The sequence below is a fragment of the Mycteria americana genome, chromosome 8 (assembly GCF_035582795.1).
Source record: "Mycteria americana isolate JAX WOST 10 ecotype Jacksonville Zoo and Gardens chromosome 8, USCA_MyAme_1.0, whole genome shotgun sequence".
NCBI classification, from domain to species: domain Eukaryota; kingdom Metazoa; phylum Chordata; class Aves; order Ciconiiformes; family Ciconiidae; genus Mycteria; species Mycteria americana.
The window spans coordinates 27,755,273-27,775,200 of NC_134372.1; the positions used below are offsets into that span (position 1 = coordinate 27,755,273).

The following is a 19,928-nucleotide window of genomic DNA, read 5'->3' on the forward strand; positions in this document are numbered from 1 at the left end:
ATAGAGTTCTGTTCAGGGATACCACAGTACAGTCAGCTACCACCACCTATTTAGACTGCAAAAATGCAGGGGCCATGTACTTTCCCTCAAAACAGAACTCCTTCACTTTAAGCCCTTACATCCCTTTGCTGTCTCTCCATGAAATTCAATCAGTTTTCACTTTGTAAAAAAAGCTAATTACTTTCCGCAAGATTCATTTTGCCACTTGAGCAATAATTCTGTCAGCACAAAGTCACTTACCACACTCCTGACACTGGATTCTAAAACTTTGGCAACAAATGGCACTACATAAAGCAATTCCTGCTGTCCCTTAACGTATGCTTCCAGTAGTAACGATTTCACATCCAAATCCTGAAAAATACCATCAACAATTGAAAAGGGGAAGAGGGTGGAGAAAACAGCAAGCACACTGCAAAAATTCCACTTACATGCTATTGCCTTATAGGACATATCTGAAAAGTTGAGTCAAGACTGTCCTTGAATTTACAGACTGCTAAGCAGCAGTTACTTTTTGAACAAAGACTTACAGATATACATTTTTACATGGGATTAATTAATTTATTTTGGCAAGAATTTAACTACTAACTTTTCTGGTTAAAAAAAAAATATTTAGAAGTCTTAAATGACCAAATCTGGAACGATACTTTGTACTTGGCACACAGGAGAGGCACCAGCAAAGTGATAAAATTTCCCAAATAGCCTATGCTACTGCATAACAGCATAACAATTCATGCCAAGCAAATCTGTAAAGACAGAAGCTCACCGTGTGCAAGATGGGCTTATTTTTAGCCAGCGTAATCATTCCCAGCCAGTGACCAAGGTTCTTTAACAAGGAACGGTCTGAGAAGTTGGCTGCAGCTTTATCTGATGTCAGTAGCACCTAATGAAAAAAAAGGCAACTCGAGCAACAACTGGAAGATAATTAGACTCAAAACCAAATCCAACAGCTGATCTGACTTAAGACATAAAATTTTAGAACATTAGATTCTGAGCTTCAGTCACAGAGATACTCAAGAGCAGCCTTCAAGGCGGCACCCCATAAATCTGCCCTGTAACGATTTCAAAATTCCTTTCTTTCAAGAGGATCAAAGAGAGGATTACACTTCTCCAGACCTTACCAGTTACTCTGTCAAGACTGTTATGACTACTCACTTAGTAAAGTACAATTTGTGAAGGCAATGCTTCCACTTAACACTTCTTCGAAGACCTGAAGGCTACAATTTGCACTTCTTGGGAAACCATTTAATTCTTATTTCAAGACTTAAATCATGTCACAGCTTTCTGCTGTTAGTTCTGTTCCTTAGCTTCAGAGGAGCATCAGCTGAACAGAGCAAGATCAGCTACGCTCTAAAGAGCCAGGAGATTCTTTTGCACTACAGCGTAACCCATGGTGGTCAGGAAATTCCACCAAGAGGTTTAAAAATAGTGCTTGCTTAACAAACTTGTTTCATCTGCTCATCTCTTCTGACCTACAGCTTCTCCCTCCTCCTCCTCCCCTTCACATTATTTTGGCCTCCTAGTGAATTTTTGGTTGTTACACTCCACTTTCTAAATCCTCCCCTTCCCCTTTATTCTTCTTTGACCAAAACAGCAGAGTGAGGTTTTCTTATCTTTATACTTTCCCCGCACAAAAGAACTAGACCATATGCAATTTTCCCCTAGGTTATAATCTGCAAGCCTCACAAATTTAGAGTCCACCTACATAAATGAATTAAAACACAGATGTGCTCTCTCATTATTCAATTCAAATTAAGTCTTTGGTACATTCCTGACTGAAAACGGAAGAATCCTAATATTCATAGAGATAACCTGCTAGTTCAATTGTAAGCTAGCAAGCAGATTTTTGAATGATATTCCATGTTTGAAGATCAGCAACATAGGAAGCAAACAGCCTAAGAACAGCACACTTAAATCTTTAATCTACCTAAGTATTAGAAAACTTGCACTACTCACCTTGATATTTCTGTATGTTTCATTCAGAACCATTTTATTAAACTCTGGATTCTTAAGTGTGTCAAGGAAGTTTGAATATAAGCTGTGAAAATTAGGCTCAATACTGACTCTCTTCATCACAAGATACTGTGATACCCAAGGCATGAACTCTTCTTTCACTGTTTCCTTCAATTCTTCAACCTGTCTCCATATCAGAGGAAAAAGCACACCACAGAAGATATGAGAAGATGACCACAGACTTCTGGGGTCAACTCTGACCAACATAGCCATATTCAGTCAATTGCTTTTTACACTAAGGTTAATTTTTTTTTTTAAAAATAGCTTTGAACTCAGTGTCTCATTATCCAAAGATCTGGTCAACCAGTAAGGACTTAATCAAAGCAAGCAAGGCACAACAGTTTACCTCTCACCCACTTCTCAGCTTTTTACCAGATAATTGCAGAATAAGTGTTGGCATCTTATGTTACAGCTGTCTGTCCACAAGACAGCACAGGTGGCAGCAGTACTGCAGATTTCTGCTAGTTCAGAAAAAATTCCCTGAATTTCAGCTTGAAATACAAGAGTCCATCAGCTTAACTTTGCAATATCAAATGGTACCCAGCCCATTTATGATGTGAACGTTTGAACAAACTTGTATTAGCATTTTTTCAGAAACTTGCATTAGTATTTTTCAGTCCTTTCAAATGACAAAAACATCAAAAAGGACTATGCAGCAGTTATTCCAGGCATCTACTAGAAGTGCTTTCCTGAAAACAAAGCATTACAGACCTCTAATACTTTAGTATAAAGGATTTGGCTACATGGAAACAAGGGAACTAGGAGAAGAAAGTAAGATTAAGAATAGCTTGCTTTCACCTGCCTCTCCTTCCCCTGAAAAATTGTATCTTCAAAGTGGTCCAAGTAGAATGTATTGAGAACTACTATTTCTTCCCCCCTAATTTTTTGGAAGTTGGAATTTCTGCAGAAACATCATCACCCATCACTTTAGAATGGATTTCCAGAAGTATATTAAAAAAAAAAAAAAAATGAATTTTACTAGTGTTCTTATTTTACTAGTGTTCTTCCATACTTGCCTTCTGTGTCATATTTGACTGAGACAGATTATTGAAGATGAAAGCAATTTTTTCCTGGACATTCTCTGGAGGTTCCACAATTCTCTCAGTTTGATCTGTTGCTACTAACAATGTATCAATGTTGGTAGTATTAATGGAAGGCTGGAGGGAGAACAAGAAGTTAACAAGACAATACCTAGAGGCAACATCAAGAGAAACTTTTGCTCTGTTCTGTCAAGCAAAAAAAAGAATTGAGCTTTGTCAGGTGATATCTACTGTCTCAGATTCATTTTCAGCAGCACTCTAATGAAGCCAAGTGATTTTTTTTTTTTTTTTTTTTTTTTTTTTACACTCTACAAACGATGATCAATATGCAGCAGAATGCTGCTGTACAAAAAACCTCTAGCATTTACATTCAAATGTAATAGGTGCCACTGCAATGGCACCCATCAGGCTAACAGCCTGCATACACTGTTAGCCTTGAGAAAAATCACAGTACAACAGAGAGCAGTACTTAGTACACTAGTGAGTCTCCAGGAGCACTTCAGTGCTGAATTGGGAAGGAGAAATTACATAGCTTCATTTCTGAGAAAGCATGCCAACTGTAAGTCAACAGAATGTGACCCATGTCCCTACAGCTGCAGGTCTAAACCCAAGGGCTTTAGCACCTAGTACATTGCAATTAAAGGGAAAGGAGATACCGTTTTAAACGTCAATCATGACTTGAATTTAAAATTGGACAATATAAACACCTCAAAATAACAACTACCTACATGACATAATGAGGCATGAAAGACATTGATAGCTATACTATGAACAAGTTGTTCACAACTTTCAGCTATCTTTGGCTTTCACCTCCTTTAGTTTGAGGAGCTGCTTTTAAGAGAATTATACAGAGACAGTAACAGGAAGCAAGACAGGCTTGACTTCACAGTGCATCAGTTATCATACAGTAACAGCTCTATGCATCCTCAGTTTACACATGGGACCAAGCGTGCCCCAACACTTTCTGTGGAATAGCCAGTACTACCAATCTGCCAACCCTGCAATAACTCTGGCTAGCAGTTCAGAGTTGTGTTTACATAAGTGACTAAAGATTTGAAAAACTTAATGCAGTTAAAACTGCTAGGACAAATGTAATTCAGTGTGCAGTAAGTGTTCTCAAGACCCAAACAGAATAGCAGCTGCCAACGATTTCAAGAGTCCTACTGCAAGTCATTAGCAGATGTGATGATTCTTTATTTGTCTTGATAATTAAAGCCTCAATAAACACATTTCTACTTGACACCATAGTAATTCTATAGTTTCATGATAAAAAATGCCTTCTCTACAAAAATGTTGGTCATATTTGAAAAGGTTATATGCTTTAGATATCAAATATGGGTCACACTTTGAAAACTTGTAGTAAAGAAATTAAATTGGATTTTGTCTCCATGTACTCAACACAGATCAGCAACTCAAATCCTTTGCTTCTCCAGTAAGGTCACTGGAGTCACAGAACGCTTACCGGCACGTCTTTCTTGAAGCTGACTCCAGTTGGTCGGGTGATTGTAATGGTTTTTGCAACAGTGGTGGTGGTTGAGGTGGTTACTATAGTGCTGACTTGGCCAGCAAGAGGAGCTTTTGCTGGAACTTGGGCCTGGGCCTGAGCCTGGGCAAGTGCAATACTTCCAGGGGTGGTGATTGAACCCTGCATCTTCACAGGAGGATCTCTGGATTGCTGTCCATATTCTATGTACTAAAACAGGGTAAACAAGCACGTACAAAAGTTCACACACTGCAACAGAACTATGGGCTGAGTTTTAGCATGACCAGTATAAAGGTTTGCCAACAATCTTTAAAATACTTGACAATAATGCCATTAAGGGAAATCTGCAAGCTACAGTTGAATACCCTTATAAAGCACATCTTGTCACTACTTTCTTTCTTACTGGAGAGGAGCCTCAAGCTCTACCTCTAACCTCAACAGACTGATGCCAAGCATCAAAAGACTCGACATCCTTAAAATTTTAGAGCACTACCCAGAAATCCCCATCCCTGGAGGCCTGGCATAGCAGAGCAAAAGAGGGGAAGAGCCTAAGATAAATGTGTGAGTATCCAGAAACTAGCTACAAAGCATATAAGAAATCTTCCCCAAGGACTTACAGCTACATAGAAATGGTCTGAAGTTCACAATAAGCAAACACACAGTTCTGAAACGTCCAGCTTTAAGATTTTACATCCTCTAAAGTAGCTCCACAGTACAAAGTTAGTTTCTTCCCCACTACAATACATTTACCCAGAAATTGGTAACATCAGACAATACATTGTCATTTAAGGTGTACGAGAGGCTGCTATTGGACTTGGCAACTTTGGGTAGATGGCCTCTCTACCTTAATGTCAGAGCTAAACATTTTTCCTTATTTAGATTACGCTCTCAAGCTCTACCGCTGGGATTAGCTTTTCTGTATTTCTATCAATGAAAGCACCTTCGAGGCAGACACGGTATGATCAACACTGCTTTTACTCCTTGGACTACAGGGTATTTCCATGACTGATCTGACCTTCAGGAATGAAACTTTTCTCAACTTTACCTGGATTAATTTAGCAGGTCTGAGTATGAAATTGTATAAACCTAGCTGAATGCCCTCTATTTTAGAAGAAAACTCCAAATCCTTAAGGGACTGCAATATGAATCCACTGAAGCACTTTAAAACCTTTGTGCACGGCCACATGCACTGCTTGATCATACAGTTATATTCAGGCAGCTACTTCAACATAAGCAACCCAAACAGATTTATGGAAACAGAAGAGGTACCAGATAACCACCTTCATCTGCCCACCTCATCCCACAGCAAAACCTTTTAGAAAAGGCATTTGATTCTGTGGATGTACACTGTCCAAAATTGTGACAGGTGAGACTATTTTTCCAAAGGAAAACAGGAATTTGCTAAAAAGAATTTAAAATCATAGAAAGCTAGTGTGCCAATATGAACACACTCACCTCCTGTAAGTGATGCGGGAACTGTATAAAGTGACTAATAGAAGCCAAGTGCTGACAATACTGGGGATAGTCCTTCAATCTGTCAGACAAAATACGCATTAGTCAGAAGCATAAGCCCAGATCAAAAACAGTATTACAGAGAAATACAAATATAACACTGGTATGTCATTCCCATACTGCATCACAGAATTACTTCTGGATTGCTTACAGCAGCTGTGCTAAACAAAGCATTTTCTACAAAGCACTTTGTTGCAAAGCCCATTTGAAATGAATTCATTTAACAGCAAAACACAAGGTTTATTCACAGCAACTCATCTTATCCTACATCTCGATACTTCTGACTGAGCACACAATTACATTTATATTCCATGTTCCAGTAAGATTATTGGATAAGTAATTTGTAGTCTGGCTTGGTGTATTTTAAACAGCACAGACTGCCCCTAACACGCAAGACAGAAGCTTCATCTACACACACCAATTATTTTAGTTCTACTTATGAATGCCAGATGCTGTTACTACTCATGGAGAGTAAAATCTTTAGGTCCCACTTAAAATGATTCTTAAGAGAAGGACTAAGATGGTGGCTAAGTCTCAAGTATGTCAGCATTAAGTGTTTTTATTCATTCTGTTCAGCTAACTCCACAACACAATATCCAACTATGAATGCTGCAAGCAACAGCTTTTATTACAGATGAAATACTGCAGGGCAGATGAACTATAAAAGGAGAATGACAGATGGTAACGTGCTCCACGGAAGATAATGTGCTCCTTGCTTATGAGTCCACACTTCAAGCCCAAACACTCCTAGTGATTAAATAATTCCAGGAAGCTTTCTAATACTTTTCAAGTTCTGGTATCTTCTTCCAAAATGGAGATCTTTCCCATGGGTGTACAATCCTGCCTACTATTGCAGCCTGCCTTGAGAGTTTCCTCTATCTGCAATCCATTAAAAGCTTTGAGAAACTTTTGAGATATTTTTTGCCATACTTGAGATTTCTGTGTAAAACCAAAGTCCTAGAGCTTAGTTCCTAGCCAGACTTTCAGTAATGAATAGTGCAAATAGCACTCCATTAGAATGCACCTGTAAAGAGTAATGACATTCACCCCATTTCTAACAGGCTGACAACTTAATCTAAGTCAACACTTCACTGAGTTATTTTTATAAACAAAGTCCACTAAGTAGTTTCAGCATCTCAGTTTGTCCCACATTTATACAGGTACTGCACTGAACATTTTGATTTTTAAAAAGTCACCCTTTAACTAGCACATTTTGTTTCAGCTCAGCATATATCTAAAGTAACCCTGAAGTTGAGATGTGTAAATTTCTAACACATATAAGCACTCTTGTACTGCATAATTATTAGAGCAGGTTCAAGGTTAACAAGACATTACACGTACTGTTACAAGTATTACAAAAAACTACACTCACCTATTTTTAAATCTATCTAGTGCAGCAATACCAAAATAGTACATTTTGGATGCAAAAGGCTTTCGTAAGGCTTCAAGAACATAGCGCAGGGCCAGGCCCAATGCCATGTAAGTGACCAGTCCTTTCTCTATTATCCCACCAAAGAGGCAGGCTGTTATGTGCAGCTCTTTATCTGGGTACTGGGGAAAGAAACGGTATTCCTCAAACAAGTTCCTCAGCATACAGTTAAAGACTTCTCGTTCCCGTTTAATGTTGGAGTCCTTAAACCTCTGCAGCATTTCCAAGACCTGCAAAGAAATTGGAAATCATTACCAACAGATTTGCTTTATTTCAGCCCTTCTGCACCTTCAGGTTTCAAGAGTGCTTGCACCTACTAAGGTAAATTGCACTACCACAAGGCAGACTGCAAAATAACTGCAGATCAAGAAAAACTCATTTTAGCCAGTAGACACTACATCACTACAATGAGCTTCCTCTTCAGACTTTAGTTTTCTCCCCTTTCTTTTAAGTAACTGTCTTCACATAAAACTTTGTGACCACCTACTCCATTGCTTCAAGACTAGAAAAATGAAAATTAATGCTCAGTGTCTTCCATAATTTATAGCCACACTAATATATTAAAGAAAATTTGAAGTACTTCAAAGAGCAAGTACATCAGACTGATAATTACTCTCATAGAGACTAACCAAAATAATTATCGAAGCTCAGAAGGTAGAACTTAGGTCACCTTTATATATTTAGAAGTTGTAGTGATTTTTAGATACTTTAAAAACAAATATATTCAAGGTAAGTATAATTTATACAGACTGTTTAAAGGCACACTTTAGGACTTATTTTGAATACACAAGCTTCCACTCCACATTGAACTCTTCCCACTTAGCATCATTTTAGGAGTGTTAATTAGACACCTGAAGTCTTCAGTCCACAGAAGTCAAAGCTGAATGTAATGATCAGCTGCAAGTTTACTCTGAGAGCATGCCACCTTAGCAATACAGAATTTCAACCAAGCAAAAAAGCAATGCTGTAAGCATCTACCACTAGCCCTTTATTATCTTCCACTAAAACTAATACATGAAGGAATAATTACTATCAACTTTACAGCAAGTCTCTGGACAGGTGATGCAACTGCTACAGAAGGGAACTCACCTCATCTACAGACATGGTCGGATGTGGTGGATGGTTGTAAATACGCTGGAAGTAGCTGTTTGCCTCATCATCTATTTCTTTGCTAAAGTGCTGATTAGCCTCTGGCCACACCTGAGATAAGTCAGCTGTTAAAAAAGGGAAGAGGTATCATGCTCAGAACAACTTCAGGCAGTCAGGATTTCATCTAGTCCTTTTCAACTCTTCCACCAACCCATACAAAACCTGCTAGTTCTCCTGAAAAGCAGGATATTTAACCTGTCTAGTAGACAGGAATTGTTATTTAAAAATCTGTTTTCAGTATGTTATATTTATGCAAGAGAACAGAATCCTAAGACAGAAGTAACCTCATACCGTCATATTCCTCAAACCCACTGCATCCCAAGCTAACCTCAACTGAATGCAATGCAAAACAGAGTAGAATAAAGCATGCTACACAACACTAACATGCAGACAAACTTTCACACAAACTTTCAGGTCAGACAGTGAGCTTCAACCAAGATTATACTGAATGCTCAAAAGCCCAAAAATATAAACCAATGGTCACTACAGCCACCTCTACTGTACATCTGTAGAAATCAGTAACTTTGCTTTTATGGAGGAGCTATCAAAGGAGAGTGAAATATGCAATAATAGCAATGCTGAAGGTTTAGCATATGGCTATTCTTCCTAAAGCAAACATTTGATTGTGTAAACTTTTCATTGTGAGCATACTTCAGAGGCATAAATGAGTTAAGGATAATGGCTCAGTGTTAGGGACCAAATTATTCCTTCCAAAAACCACACTCCCACCAACTTAGGTTAGTCTTATTTTTTTCCAATGTTGCAGTCCAATTCACTGCTTCTCCTGTCAAGTTCTCTGCTGCAACAGGACCTTACCCAGGTAGCTTTGTTTAACCTCGTTACAAAGAAAACAAAAGCCACCCTCTTACCAGATACATACAATTCTCTGTAAAGAGCAGGACAACGCTTTTGTTCAAAACAGAATCACAGAATCGTATAGGTTGGAAAAGACCTTTAAGATCATCGAGTCCAACCGTAAACCTAACACTACCAAGACCACCACTATACCATGTCCCTAAGCACCTCATCCAAACGTCCTTTAAATACTTCCAGGGATGGAGACTCAACCACTTCCCTGGGCAGCCTGTTCCAATGCTTGATAACCCTCTCGGTGAAGAAAAATTTCCTAATATCCAGTCTAAACCTCCCCTGGCACAACTTGAGGCCATTTCCTCTTGTCCTATCACTTGTTACCTGGGAGAAGAGACCGACCCCCACCTCTCTACAACCTCCTTTCAGGTAGTTGTAGAGAGCAATAAGGTCTCCCCTCAGCCTCCTTTTCTCCAGGCTAAACGATCCCAGCCACTCCTCATAAGACTTGTGCTCCAGACCCTTCACCAGCTTCGTTGCCCTTCTCTGGACACGCTCCAGCACCTCAATGTCCCTCTTGTAGTGGGGAGCCCAAAACTGAACACAGTATTCGAGGTGCGGCCTCACCAGTGCTGAGTACAGGGGTACGATCACATCCCTAGTCCTGCTGGCCACGCTATTTTTGATACAAGCCAGGGTGCCATTGGCTTTCTTGGCCGCCTGGGCACACTGCTGGCTCATATTCAGGTGGCTGTCAACCAACACTCCCAGGTCCTTCTCTGCCAGGCAGCTTTCCAGCCACTCTTCCCCAAGCCTGTAGCGTTGCATGGGGTTGCTGTGGCCCAAGTGCAGGACCTTGCACTTGGCCTTGTTAAACCTCATACAATTGACCTCGGCACGACACAGCACAAAACACAGCACGACAAAAAAGGACACAAAAACACACTGTTCATGCAAATCAGTAACATGTTATATTTTTACACTAACAGCTTTTTTTTACCCCCACCCCAGGCCACTTGGCAAGCTTTTAGTATAGAAGTTTAGAAGCACCTTTTTCAGACTAATGGCATAATACAAGAGCCACATTTCTAACATTTACCACCTACAAACCCAAGCCTCCCCTGAAGGAAATGCAGATTAACTGCAGACCACATTCACACTTCACAGCCACAGACAACACTACCACTTACAAGGTTTCATCTTACTCTGCTGGAATGTAGGCTGGTTCAGTCCAGATGTGCTCAGCTTCCTTTGCACGAATGGGTCATTGTTCACCGCAGGAAGGCCCAGGGCTCCGGTTCCTATGCCAGTTAGGCTACCCGTAGTAAGACCACCTACTGAAAAGCAAGCCTGTAGTAAGACCACCTACTGAAAAGCAAGAACTGGCCATCTCAGTTGCACCCTTCACAGTATGCACTTATCACTCCCAGTACTTGCCATTTCCAAGAACTCAGAGCTATACAGCCTCATAACTATCCAGTATCAAGCAGTTTCATCTCAAGCAGTTCTTCACCTCTATTCCAACCTAAAATAATGCTGCTAGAAATCTGTGAAAACACTCACCCTCTTTACTCTCAGACTTTTTACCTACTGTAGCTGTAATATTCTGAAGTGCTGTTTCAGCAGTGACTTAGGAGCAAGGACTGTATAATTCCCTCCCACACAACACACAACTGTTTGTCCAGTATTTCCAACCATGGCAATAACAGTGCCTTAGCTCTGACCTGTTAAAAATACAAACCACTCCACCCATACAGCAGTACCTGGAAGCTGTGAAGAGAGTCCTCCAATGCCGCTGAAACCTGTTGTCTGGTTTTGGGTGGAAAGAGGGGGGAACGCTTTTGCTGGTGACTGAGGAGTACTGAATGCAGAGCCCAAGTTTGGAGGGAAGCCTTGCATGCTCTGGGTATGAGGAGCAGCTGAGCCACCTAAACTAAGAGATGCCATTCCTGCAAGCGAGTCGATCTGAATGAAGAAAGGAAGATTATACACAGACATCCATAAACGGCAACCAAGCTGACTTTTGGCAGGTTTTGTATAAAGGCAGCTACATATAAAAACATTCCTAAAATTAGTTTTTCTGCATGGTTACTTTAAATTCTGAAGTCATCCAGATCACCCCAAAAGATCAGTTTGTCTACAAATTGTGATTTCACTTTTTCTTCTATAATCCCATAAACTCTTATTCTATCAGAGGTTTTACAGAAAGGTTCATTGTTCCATAGTCTCTAGTTAAGTGCAACACAACAGTAAACACTTATAAGCAGCGGTGCGTAGATTTTTATACTAGAGCTGTTTACGCTCTGCTGTTTGCGACCTCGGACTTCACCCCAAGACTTAAAAGCTATTTCATATCAAGCTTACAGAGTATTTTTGACTGTCTGAAGGATCCCATTAAGCCCACTTTCCACAGCTAAATACCTGAATGCAGTCTGCAACAAAAAGCATTAAGACCTGGGTGATGAGTAGGAGGGAAGGCACAATACCAGCTGACAAAGCAATAAATTAAGAGCTCCTGACTAGGAACAGCAGAAAACTGTGGTATCTACCCAAAAGATAGCATGGCTACAGACTAACATCTGCTGCTCTATTTGTGCATATCACTTATCTGCAGCAGGTTGCCAAGATATTTGGTACATCTGACGAGCAACTTCAATACAGTAACAATTTACAAGGAAACTGCTCCCTGTCTTTAGTTTATGCAATCTACTGATGCTTCAGAGATTCTTAAATGCTGAATTGCCACTATATCATGTGAAAAAGTTTTTACCATTTTAAAATCTGCCATCGAATGTAATTGCTAGAAGCAAAACCTGTCTGTAATGTGTTGCTCCCAGAGGAGGAAGGGATGATGAGTGGCAGGGAGTAACTTAAATGTACCTTGTTTTTAAAAGAGCAGTTCAGTTGAGAGCTGAAGAGCCCCAGTTATAACAAGTCCTTATGCTCTAGCACTGTTGCTTGGCCCGTGAAGCTACAAACAAGACACATCAGGTTCAAAGGCAGTGCTTAATTCTCAAAAGTCTTAGTAAATTTTAGCACTTTAAAAGAAACCCTCAGTTATTTTAAATAAACCAAAACTATCCCTCTTCAGTGCTCCCATTCTGCTATACCTCAGTTACTTCTTACAGACATTTGTGAAGTGAAAGACAGTTCTGAACTACAATCCTCAGGCATTATTCTGTAGTTATAAGTTATCCAGACATGCAAACAAAAACTAAGGGAGCCGGATGATGTTTTACTTAGTCCTGTTGAAAGAGCTCAAATAGCACAGCAGAACTCATGCTAACATCACCTTCTAAAAATGCAGCACATTATTTGTCTACCTGTACAGGAGAGATGGCATCCAAGCTGCTAGCACTGGGTGGGCGTCCTTTCGGCATGACTCCAGGTGGTGGCTGTCTAGCCTTGTTCATGACATTACTGCAGTTAGCTACCATGGTGAGTATCGTCTCTGAGAGCTCCTGAGAAACACTCCTAGAACAGAGAAGTAGGCTAGTGAGCCATATAACATTCATGAAACTAAGGCCTCTAACTTATTTGGTTTTCCTACAGAAATTGGGACCACATTTCACAATCAGAAGTTGCAAAACAAGCCCAGCAGAAGCTACATTTTGTTATTTACAAAACTTGCATTAGAGCATGTCCCAAGAGAAATGGTTATGTTTAAATAGAAAATTTTAAACTGTAGTTCTAAAAATTAATCTCAAATAGAATATTCTTTGTTTTCAATAATTCAAATACTGCTTTATAGTTACCCCAGCAAGTAATGACTTACAGAAAGCTGGGATATGTACCTACATGGCTCCAACAATCCTTGGAAGAGCAGACTATCTACAACAGTCTTTGTCTGCTGTTGTCCACATTATGGGCTATATACAGCTCAGCCTCATGAATTAAAACATATAATAACTGATGCTATGATCCCTTGTTCCAATCCACTCTTCAAGGCTCCTTCCTGTTGCCAGACCTCACCATTCATGATTATTCCCCCTCTGTATCTCGTTACACACAAGGTCTCTCCAGAAGAGGAGATACAACATGACTAAAGCTTGGGCTACACAAAGACAAAAAAGGATGATAGGTAAATACCACCACCTGCTTCACTAAAATTCATTTGTCTGTAACCTGTTTATTCATGCACTAACATTAAACCCAAACAGAGATAGGAAACCTAACTATTCAAGGAAATAATCAAAAGCCAACAGAAAACTCAAACCTAGGCATGAAGTCATTGCACAATCGAGAGCAGTCAGTACCTCTTTCCGAAGTATTCCACGTCTGACTGCCAAGTTCCCAAACTGGGAGGAAAGCCAGCTCTGCTGCTGACATACCTAACCGCAAACACACTAACACAACACTAACACATTCCTTTTGGAAAATACAGCCAATTATTTACAGCTTTCCTCAACTTTAGTTCTACCTTTTTGGTGAGGACAGCTAAAGCAGCGGATTCCTTCCTGTAATGGTGCAACTATACCAACACAGCTTTGTTACTTTCTTAACCTTGTCTGGAGAATCCTCATTTTAACTCAATTTTCACAAGCTTTTACTGCATAGCTGTTGGGATGAGGGGAAAAAGAAAGAAAGAGGAACCATCCTGATGATTAAGGCAGGAAAACGAAGTGCAGATCAGCCTTCAGCTTTGGCAAGTATCCCATTACAGGCTACACAGAGTTAAGGGCTTCCAGTTGTTCTCCAAAGTCAGTGATCCACTATGTAGTGTGGGTAAAAGCTTGCTCAAGACAGACGGGAATCTGGGGAGATACCATGTGTGAGCAGGTTCCCATGCAGGGCAACAAACATTTTCTCAACTGTTTCACAAGCTGATTCCTTTACGTGCTTTAACATCCTCTCACCGGGGCCTACTGTCAAAGACTTTAAAAGCAAGGGGCTTGGGGTGTGTGTATCAAAAAGCAATCAGAAATCTACCTTCAAAAAAACCTAAAGGGATTTATGTTTTGAGAAAGTGCAACCAGACCTGAAGACAGAGCTCTGACCATGGCACATGGTAGGCTCAGCATCTACAATATGTATTTGCTTACACCCCAATGCCACAGTCTCAGAAATCTCAATATTTAAATTATGTCTGACCAATTAACAGGCAGCACAGGTTTTTCTGATGCAGGAGGCATTCCAAAAATCACACAGCACTGCAGCTAACCAGGGAACAGGACTGGGGACTGAAGAGGTGAGTTCACACATGGTTACCACCCTCAATCTTTTGCCCTCCCCTTTTTTTTGTAGCAGTTAAATTTGCAGTTTTTACGCTCAAATACTATAGCACACTTTAGTAAAACAAATTCCAGTCTGCTGTAGATAGATAATATGGCAGCCCACAATGAAGACTAAGACAGACTTACAATCCTAGAGTTTGATACTTATAGTGCTGAGGTAGGCCATTCATGCTCTGGAGCGAACAACTAACATTATGTCCTGCCATCTAGACAGACTGAAGGTTAACTTTATCATGTCAAAAGACACACTGCTGTATCAAGATGCAAACATCACAATATTTTTAGACAGTACAAAACTGCAGGTTTTCACAAAAAACCCTGCATTGCAGGCAAACGATATGAACAAGTAAGTAGGTGGGCATGATTTCATAACTAGATCTTAAATAAAATGTTAATATTTTCAAGTTCTACGTAAAAATATATTCAGGCATCTAACCTACTCAGTGCCATTCCCAGAAGAGAACTAGGGGAAAACTGCAGGAAGGAGAACTTTGAAAAACAAGTAAGGAGGAGAGCCAGGCAACAGTCAGCCAGCTCTAGAGGAACAAAACTCAGCTCAAGGGAAGCTCCAGCTTGCTGGAATAACAAGTTCACATCTCTTGGTTTTTTGGGTTTTTTTGGGGGGTTTTGTTTATTTTTTAACCCATTTTTAAAAAGAAAGGAAAGGCCTTTTCATTCCCCTAGGCACAGGTAGCCAGAAGCCTCTTCCCTTCTTGAGGCAGGGACTGAGAAGGAATGACCATTCCCCCATGCTGACACACTTGAACTGTGATGGACACAACTGCATGGAAGAGCACTGCTGCTCCTCTCAACTCACTGCAGCTCCTTGAGGGAAGGACTTCTCATAAGCAATTTGTTACCAAATCACATGCTTGGTCAGCCTGTGGTGCCTGCAACCACCCTGACTTCATTTTAAAAACACTCAGTAATAAAAGGAACACTTATTTCTTTTTGAAGCCTCACTGCTAGATGATGCCACAACTGCAGTGCTCGCCAGTGAAAAAGTTGCACCAAAAATAGAGTCTCAGAACATGCAGGGTCCTGGTGGCTAAGAAAAGTGTGTCCCTGGACACAAAACAGGACAAGAAATAACTACAGCATAATTAAAGACCAGGCTCCTAAATCAACAGATTTAGGATATGGCAAACTTCAGCTAGTAAAGTGGAACTACCCTCCCAGACATATTTAATATTTACTGTGATTTTAATCTTCTAGTCTTTACAATGCCTGCTTCCATTTGTGACTGAAACCTAAGCTAATCAAAGAAATTGCTTCATGAAATAAATCCAAGCATTTTCTTTTTAAAGCTCAAAGAGAATAGCTAACGGAAAATGACTGCAAGTAGGTCACATTCTTGCATAAAAGGAAGTACAAGTAGCTATAAAAAGAAACCAAAAGCTGAGAGAATTGTGCCAGTAGAGAACTGGTGGCTTTTGGAATTAACTGAACAAATAAAACTTGGTAACATTAAGATTCAGAACACAGTGACATTAGATGCAAGTCAAGTCTACAGTTAACTATTAAACGTCTAAAATCTGAACATGGTAGAATGCAAAATAATGAATGTAAGTTAATTTGTGAACTATAGTCTCAGAAGATGCACTTTGAGTTGAAAAATAACAGCCATCTTTTCAGTCCAAGAGGTGTACTAGACCATTATAGTTCAGAAACAATATTTCAATGGCATTTTGAAGTTTAATTGCACAGGTCCCAGTAGAAATCAGGAGAATCCCTTCTCCTAAAATCTTACAGGTACCTCAAATTCCCTTCCAGTTCAAATACCCGTCATGACAATTCTATGTTGATACTCATTTCCTAGCATCTACATGAGAGCCATGAATCATCCTGGATACCTTTAAAGATGTTTCTTGTATCTTTTAAGACAACACTGGCTAAGCCAAGGGACACAATATAAGCCTTAGATCAGGTAACATGGACTCGGACATGCCAGCCTCTTTTGGTGTCAAATTCAACACCAAAACTAGCACCATCTCCAGCCTTCAGTCTCTCTGGCTCACATACTGCACTATGCTATGCCTAGTTACTTTGAAATATTGCTGCAGTTAAATACCATCTTGATCTGACAGCATTAAGAAGTGACACCACAAATATTTTACAACATTCAGCCATTTTTACTAAATGTGAACACAGTATTTAAGAACTGATTTGTCCAATTTCAGTTTCCATTAGCCTTTCTGTAGTCTACCCCTCCCTCTAGCAGATAAAACAGCTCTCTAGGACCCACACCTTTTCTTCTAGACTGTTTAGCTAAACAATCTGATCTGTAAAAGATCTTAGATGTTTTCCATGCTTTGACTACTTTGAGACTGTCTCAAATGAAGACAACAGAAGTTACACATGTCTAATTTCAGTCTCAATTACATTACAATCGCCACTTAGCACTTTTCTCCTACACATAAGGATTGCATTAGCCCTTTCTGCTAGGGTAGTAACCACACACAGAGGCATTTGCTTAACGCAATCACAAAGTCCTTTGTACAATCACTGTTTTCCAAGATGCTGTCCCATTCTGTAGTTATGGCCTGTATTCCTTTTTGTCCAAATTACAGCCCTGCATCTAGTCATTACCCACCCAGGATCTGACTAACCAGCCATCCCCCAGTTACCGAGATCCCCTCATCTGTTTGATTATAAAGACAAGAACACTCTCTCAAGCTCTTGTGACCTAGCCTGCAACAGAAGTTTCAGTGCAAAATTAAATGTACTACTGAATCTATCCCTGCAAGCTTATATATTCTTCATTAACCCCATTCTCCATTTGAAATTCCAAACCAGCTATGACCATGTGCCAGCAAACAAGTTGCAAACAGATTACACATTCAGCATAAGCAATATAATCCTTACCCAGCACAAGCTTGCAGACACGCCAACATAGTCGCCAAGGTTTCTGGAGGAAGCTGAGCACTTTTGGGCTGATCTTTTTCTGGAGCAAGGCCACCCAGGATAGATGGACATCTTCTCTTCAAGAAAGTCATACAGGCCTGGATGAAGGGCTCCTGAGGAAAAAATGTTATCTTAATCTCCCAAACTGCATCCAAGTCACTATTTCAAACTTGGCAATTGCACCATGGAAAGAATTGCACTAAGCTATTATAGTTCAGTGAAAACATTGAACTATCAGACCATGGACACTTTCCACAACTTTAAAGCTACTTATAAAATTGTTAAAGTGACTTAAGTTAGTCACTGATAGAGTGCAGAAATAAAAAGAAAAATCCTGCTTTACCCCATGCTCCCGAATTTTATCTGTGAGCCATTTGTCAAGTTTGAGGTATTCCCGTCGAGAGGCAAGTGCAGCAAGGTCAATAACAAAGGCAAATGGAGTACCATTTAGCAGCATTGACAAGGCCTAAAGAAAAAAAAATCAGAAGACTACTAGTGAAGACACAAGGATACCCCTTCTCCTTTCTTTTCTTTCTAATCCCCATATACTTTTTAGTAAAGAAGTCTTGCTATCACATGCTGCTATGCTTTCTTTGTCAACAAAGAGATTAATAGTATCAGCTTCACTTACGTATAGCTCGCTCATGAGACAAATAAGCAAGAGCTCTCATTTGAAATCATGACCCTACCTCCTTTGAAGCGACCTTGTGCTGAGTTTTAAATTCCTCTATATGAAAATCCACCAGCAAGTGGCTGAGAGCTACTACCAAGTTGGTATTGCAACAAAATTAATCAGAAGAGCCTAGCATTTCCCTGCAAACAGACCTCAACCCCTTCAGAGCCACTTTGAATACATCTGCTCAAAGTGTTCATCTTTGAACACAGTAACTGCTACAACAAAACTGACTTCAAGCAGCAGTTGGTGCTCTTGCATTTTGAGACACCCAATTATTTTGCATCTAACTTTAGGAAGCAATATAGGCCTTAAAGAAGTCAGTCACAACTTCCAGTCTCTTTTGTGAATGTGTAAACAACTGAAAAGTAGTAGTACTCTCAAGAAATCTCCATTCCATTAAGCTTAGCAGTGCTACCTTCACACAAATATCTGAAGGATATTTCCTACATTCCCATTTCAATGGTATTCAAGGTTAAAACAGTCAAAGCTCTTCCTGGATTTACAGTATATTCACATAGCAAGCAGTTCTATTACACTGCTTCCCAAGTTACTTGTCAGCTAAGCCACGATAACCAACTCTACTGCAAACACCAAGTAAAATGTCTTGGGCTCACAACCAGACAGGCTAGAAAGTATCTGTATGTAGTCAGATACCACAACTCAGCTGAAGAGCACTTAAAGTCACATGAACATAGGCTTTTAATTTTTTTAACGAGGTACAGCAACAACTGAATTCAGACATGCTTAAACAAAGTAATCCTCACTAAATTAGTCACATCTAAGTTAAGGTTAGCCTTTGTTAAAGGATGAGCAAGTCTGCGTAAGACACCAGACAGAAAATAATGGCAGTGTTTTGCAAAACTCACCTTCAAGTCTTGCGCCACATCAAGAATACGCGACAATTTCGCCTGGTCATACTGCTCCCCTCTCATGTACCATTCTGCCATTGCATGCATGATAAGCTGACGAATCGAAGGAGACTGACCCTAAGGAGAATTAAATTAGGATTGTACTTCATGCCTCTAGGAAAAGGATCAACTATTTGAACGTTAATGGGACATTTTACGTCTAAAGCTTAACATGCAAACATATTTACTCTTTAGCTTCAGAACTCAGCTTCTGAGTTGGGCTTTTTGTGCAATAATAAACTATCCAGGAGCTACAACTGAAGGATGTAGAACGACTATGAATGGTAAGTATGTACATCCCCATCTCTTTCCTACCACTGTACAGGTCCAATTCCTCTCAATTGTAGAGAAATTGCTTTTGGAATATGCAAATAATTTACAAAATGTTACGCCTGACATGATGTCCTGAAGTGAGAATTGCAACATCACACCATAACATGGAAATCACAGTATCTAGCTCTTTGCTCACATAGGGGCAATTTTAAATTATAACACAACTAAGATTTTGATGGCAGCAAGGTTTTTGCTTAAAGGTTCCCTCATCTGGGGAAGTGAAACATCCTCAAGTTGCGGAATGGCACCATGTCACATGGCAGCCATCATTTCATACTTTATTCTGAAGCCTGCCCTGCAGATAAACTGCATATTCTGCCATTTCAAGGCCTTATGCAAAAAGCACATCACTTCTATTCTACCCCCCCATTCTTCAATTTAAAGACTTTTATCAGGAAAAATATAAAACATTCATCACTTCAGCTAGCAAATAGCCATAA

At 39.9% G+C, this 19,928-nt stretch overlaps 1 protein-coding gene and 2 non-coding genes across 13 annotated transcripts in view; all 3 read right to left on the reverse strand.

Annotated features, from left to right (window-relative positions):
* The window catches only part of CNOT1 (CCR4-NOT transcription complex subunit 1), a 60,851-nt gene that overhangs the window by 19,751 nt on the left and 21,172 nt on the right, over positions 1–19,928 (reverse strand). For 4 of the 11 annotated variants that reach the window (XM_075510405.1, XM_075510404.1, XM_075510410.1 and 1 more), the window contains exons 14-27: positions 19,114–19,233; positions 17,915–18,037; positions 17,533–17,684; positions 12,757–12,907; positions 11,197–11,398; positions 10,624–10,770; positions 8,564–8,688; positions 7,418–7,704; positions 5,989–6,067; positions 4,513–4,743; positions 3,027–3,167; positions 1,954–2,133; positions 764–880; positions 241–351 (exon numbers count right to left, since the gene is read on the reverse strand). In XM_075510405.1, the coding sequence (XP_075366520.1) occupies positions 241–351; positions 764–880; positions 1,954–2,133; positions 3,027–3,167; positions 4,513–4,743; positions 5,989–6,067; positions 7,418–7,704; positions 8,564–8,688; positions 10,624–10,770; positions 11,197–11,398; positions 12,757–12,907; positions 17,533–17,684; positions 17,915–18,037; positions 19,114–19,233 (2,166 nt within the window). The remainder of the gene's footprint in view (positions 1–240; positions 352–763; positions 881–1,953; positions 2,134–3,026; positions 3,168–4,512; positions 4,744–5,988; positions 6,068–7,417; positions 7,705–8,563; positions 8,689–10,623; positions 10,771–11,196; positions 11,399–12,756; positions 12,908–17,532; positions 17,685–17,914; positions 18,038–19,113; positions 19,234–19,928) is intronic. The other 7 variants (XM_075510409.1, XM_075510415.1, XM_075510407.1 and 4 more) reach the window with 4 other exon arrangements.
* On the reverse strand, positions 1,292–1,430 carry LOC142414203 (small nucleolar RNA SNORA46). Its single transcript, XR_012776988.1, has one exon. It is a non-coding gene; the product is annotated as a small nucleolar RNA SNORA46 (small nucleolar RNA).
* LOC142414204 (small nucleolar RNA SNORA50) lies at positions 12,306–12,441 on the reverse strand. Its single transcript, XR_012776989.1, has one exon. It is a non-coding gene; the product is annotated as a small nucleolar RNA SNORA50 (small nucleolar RNA).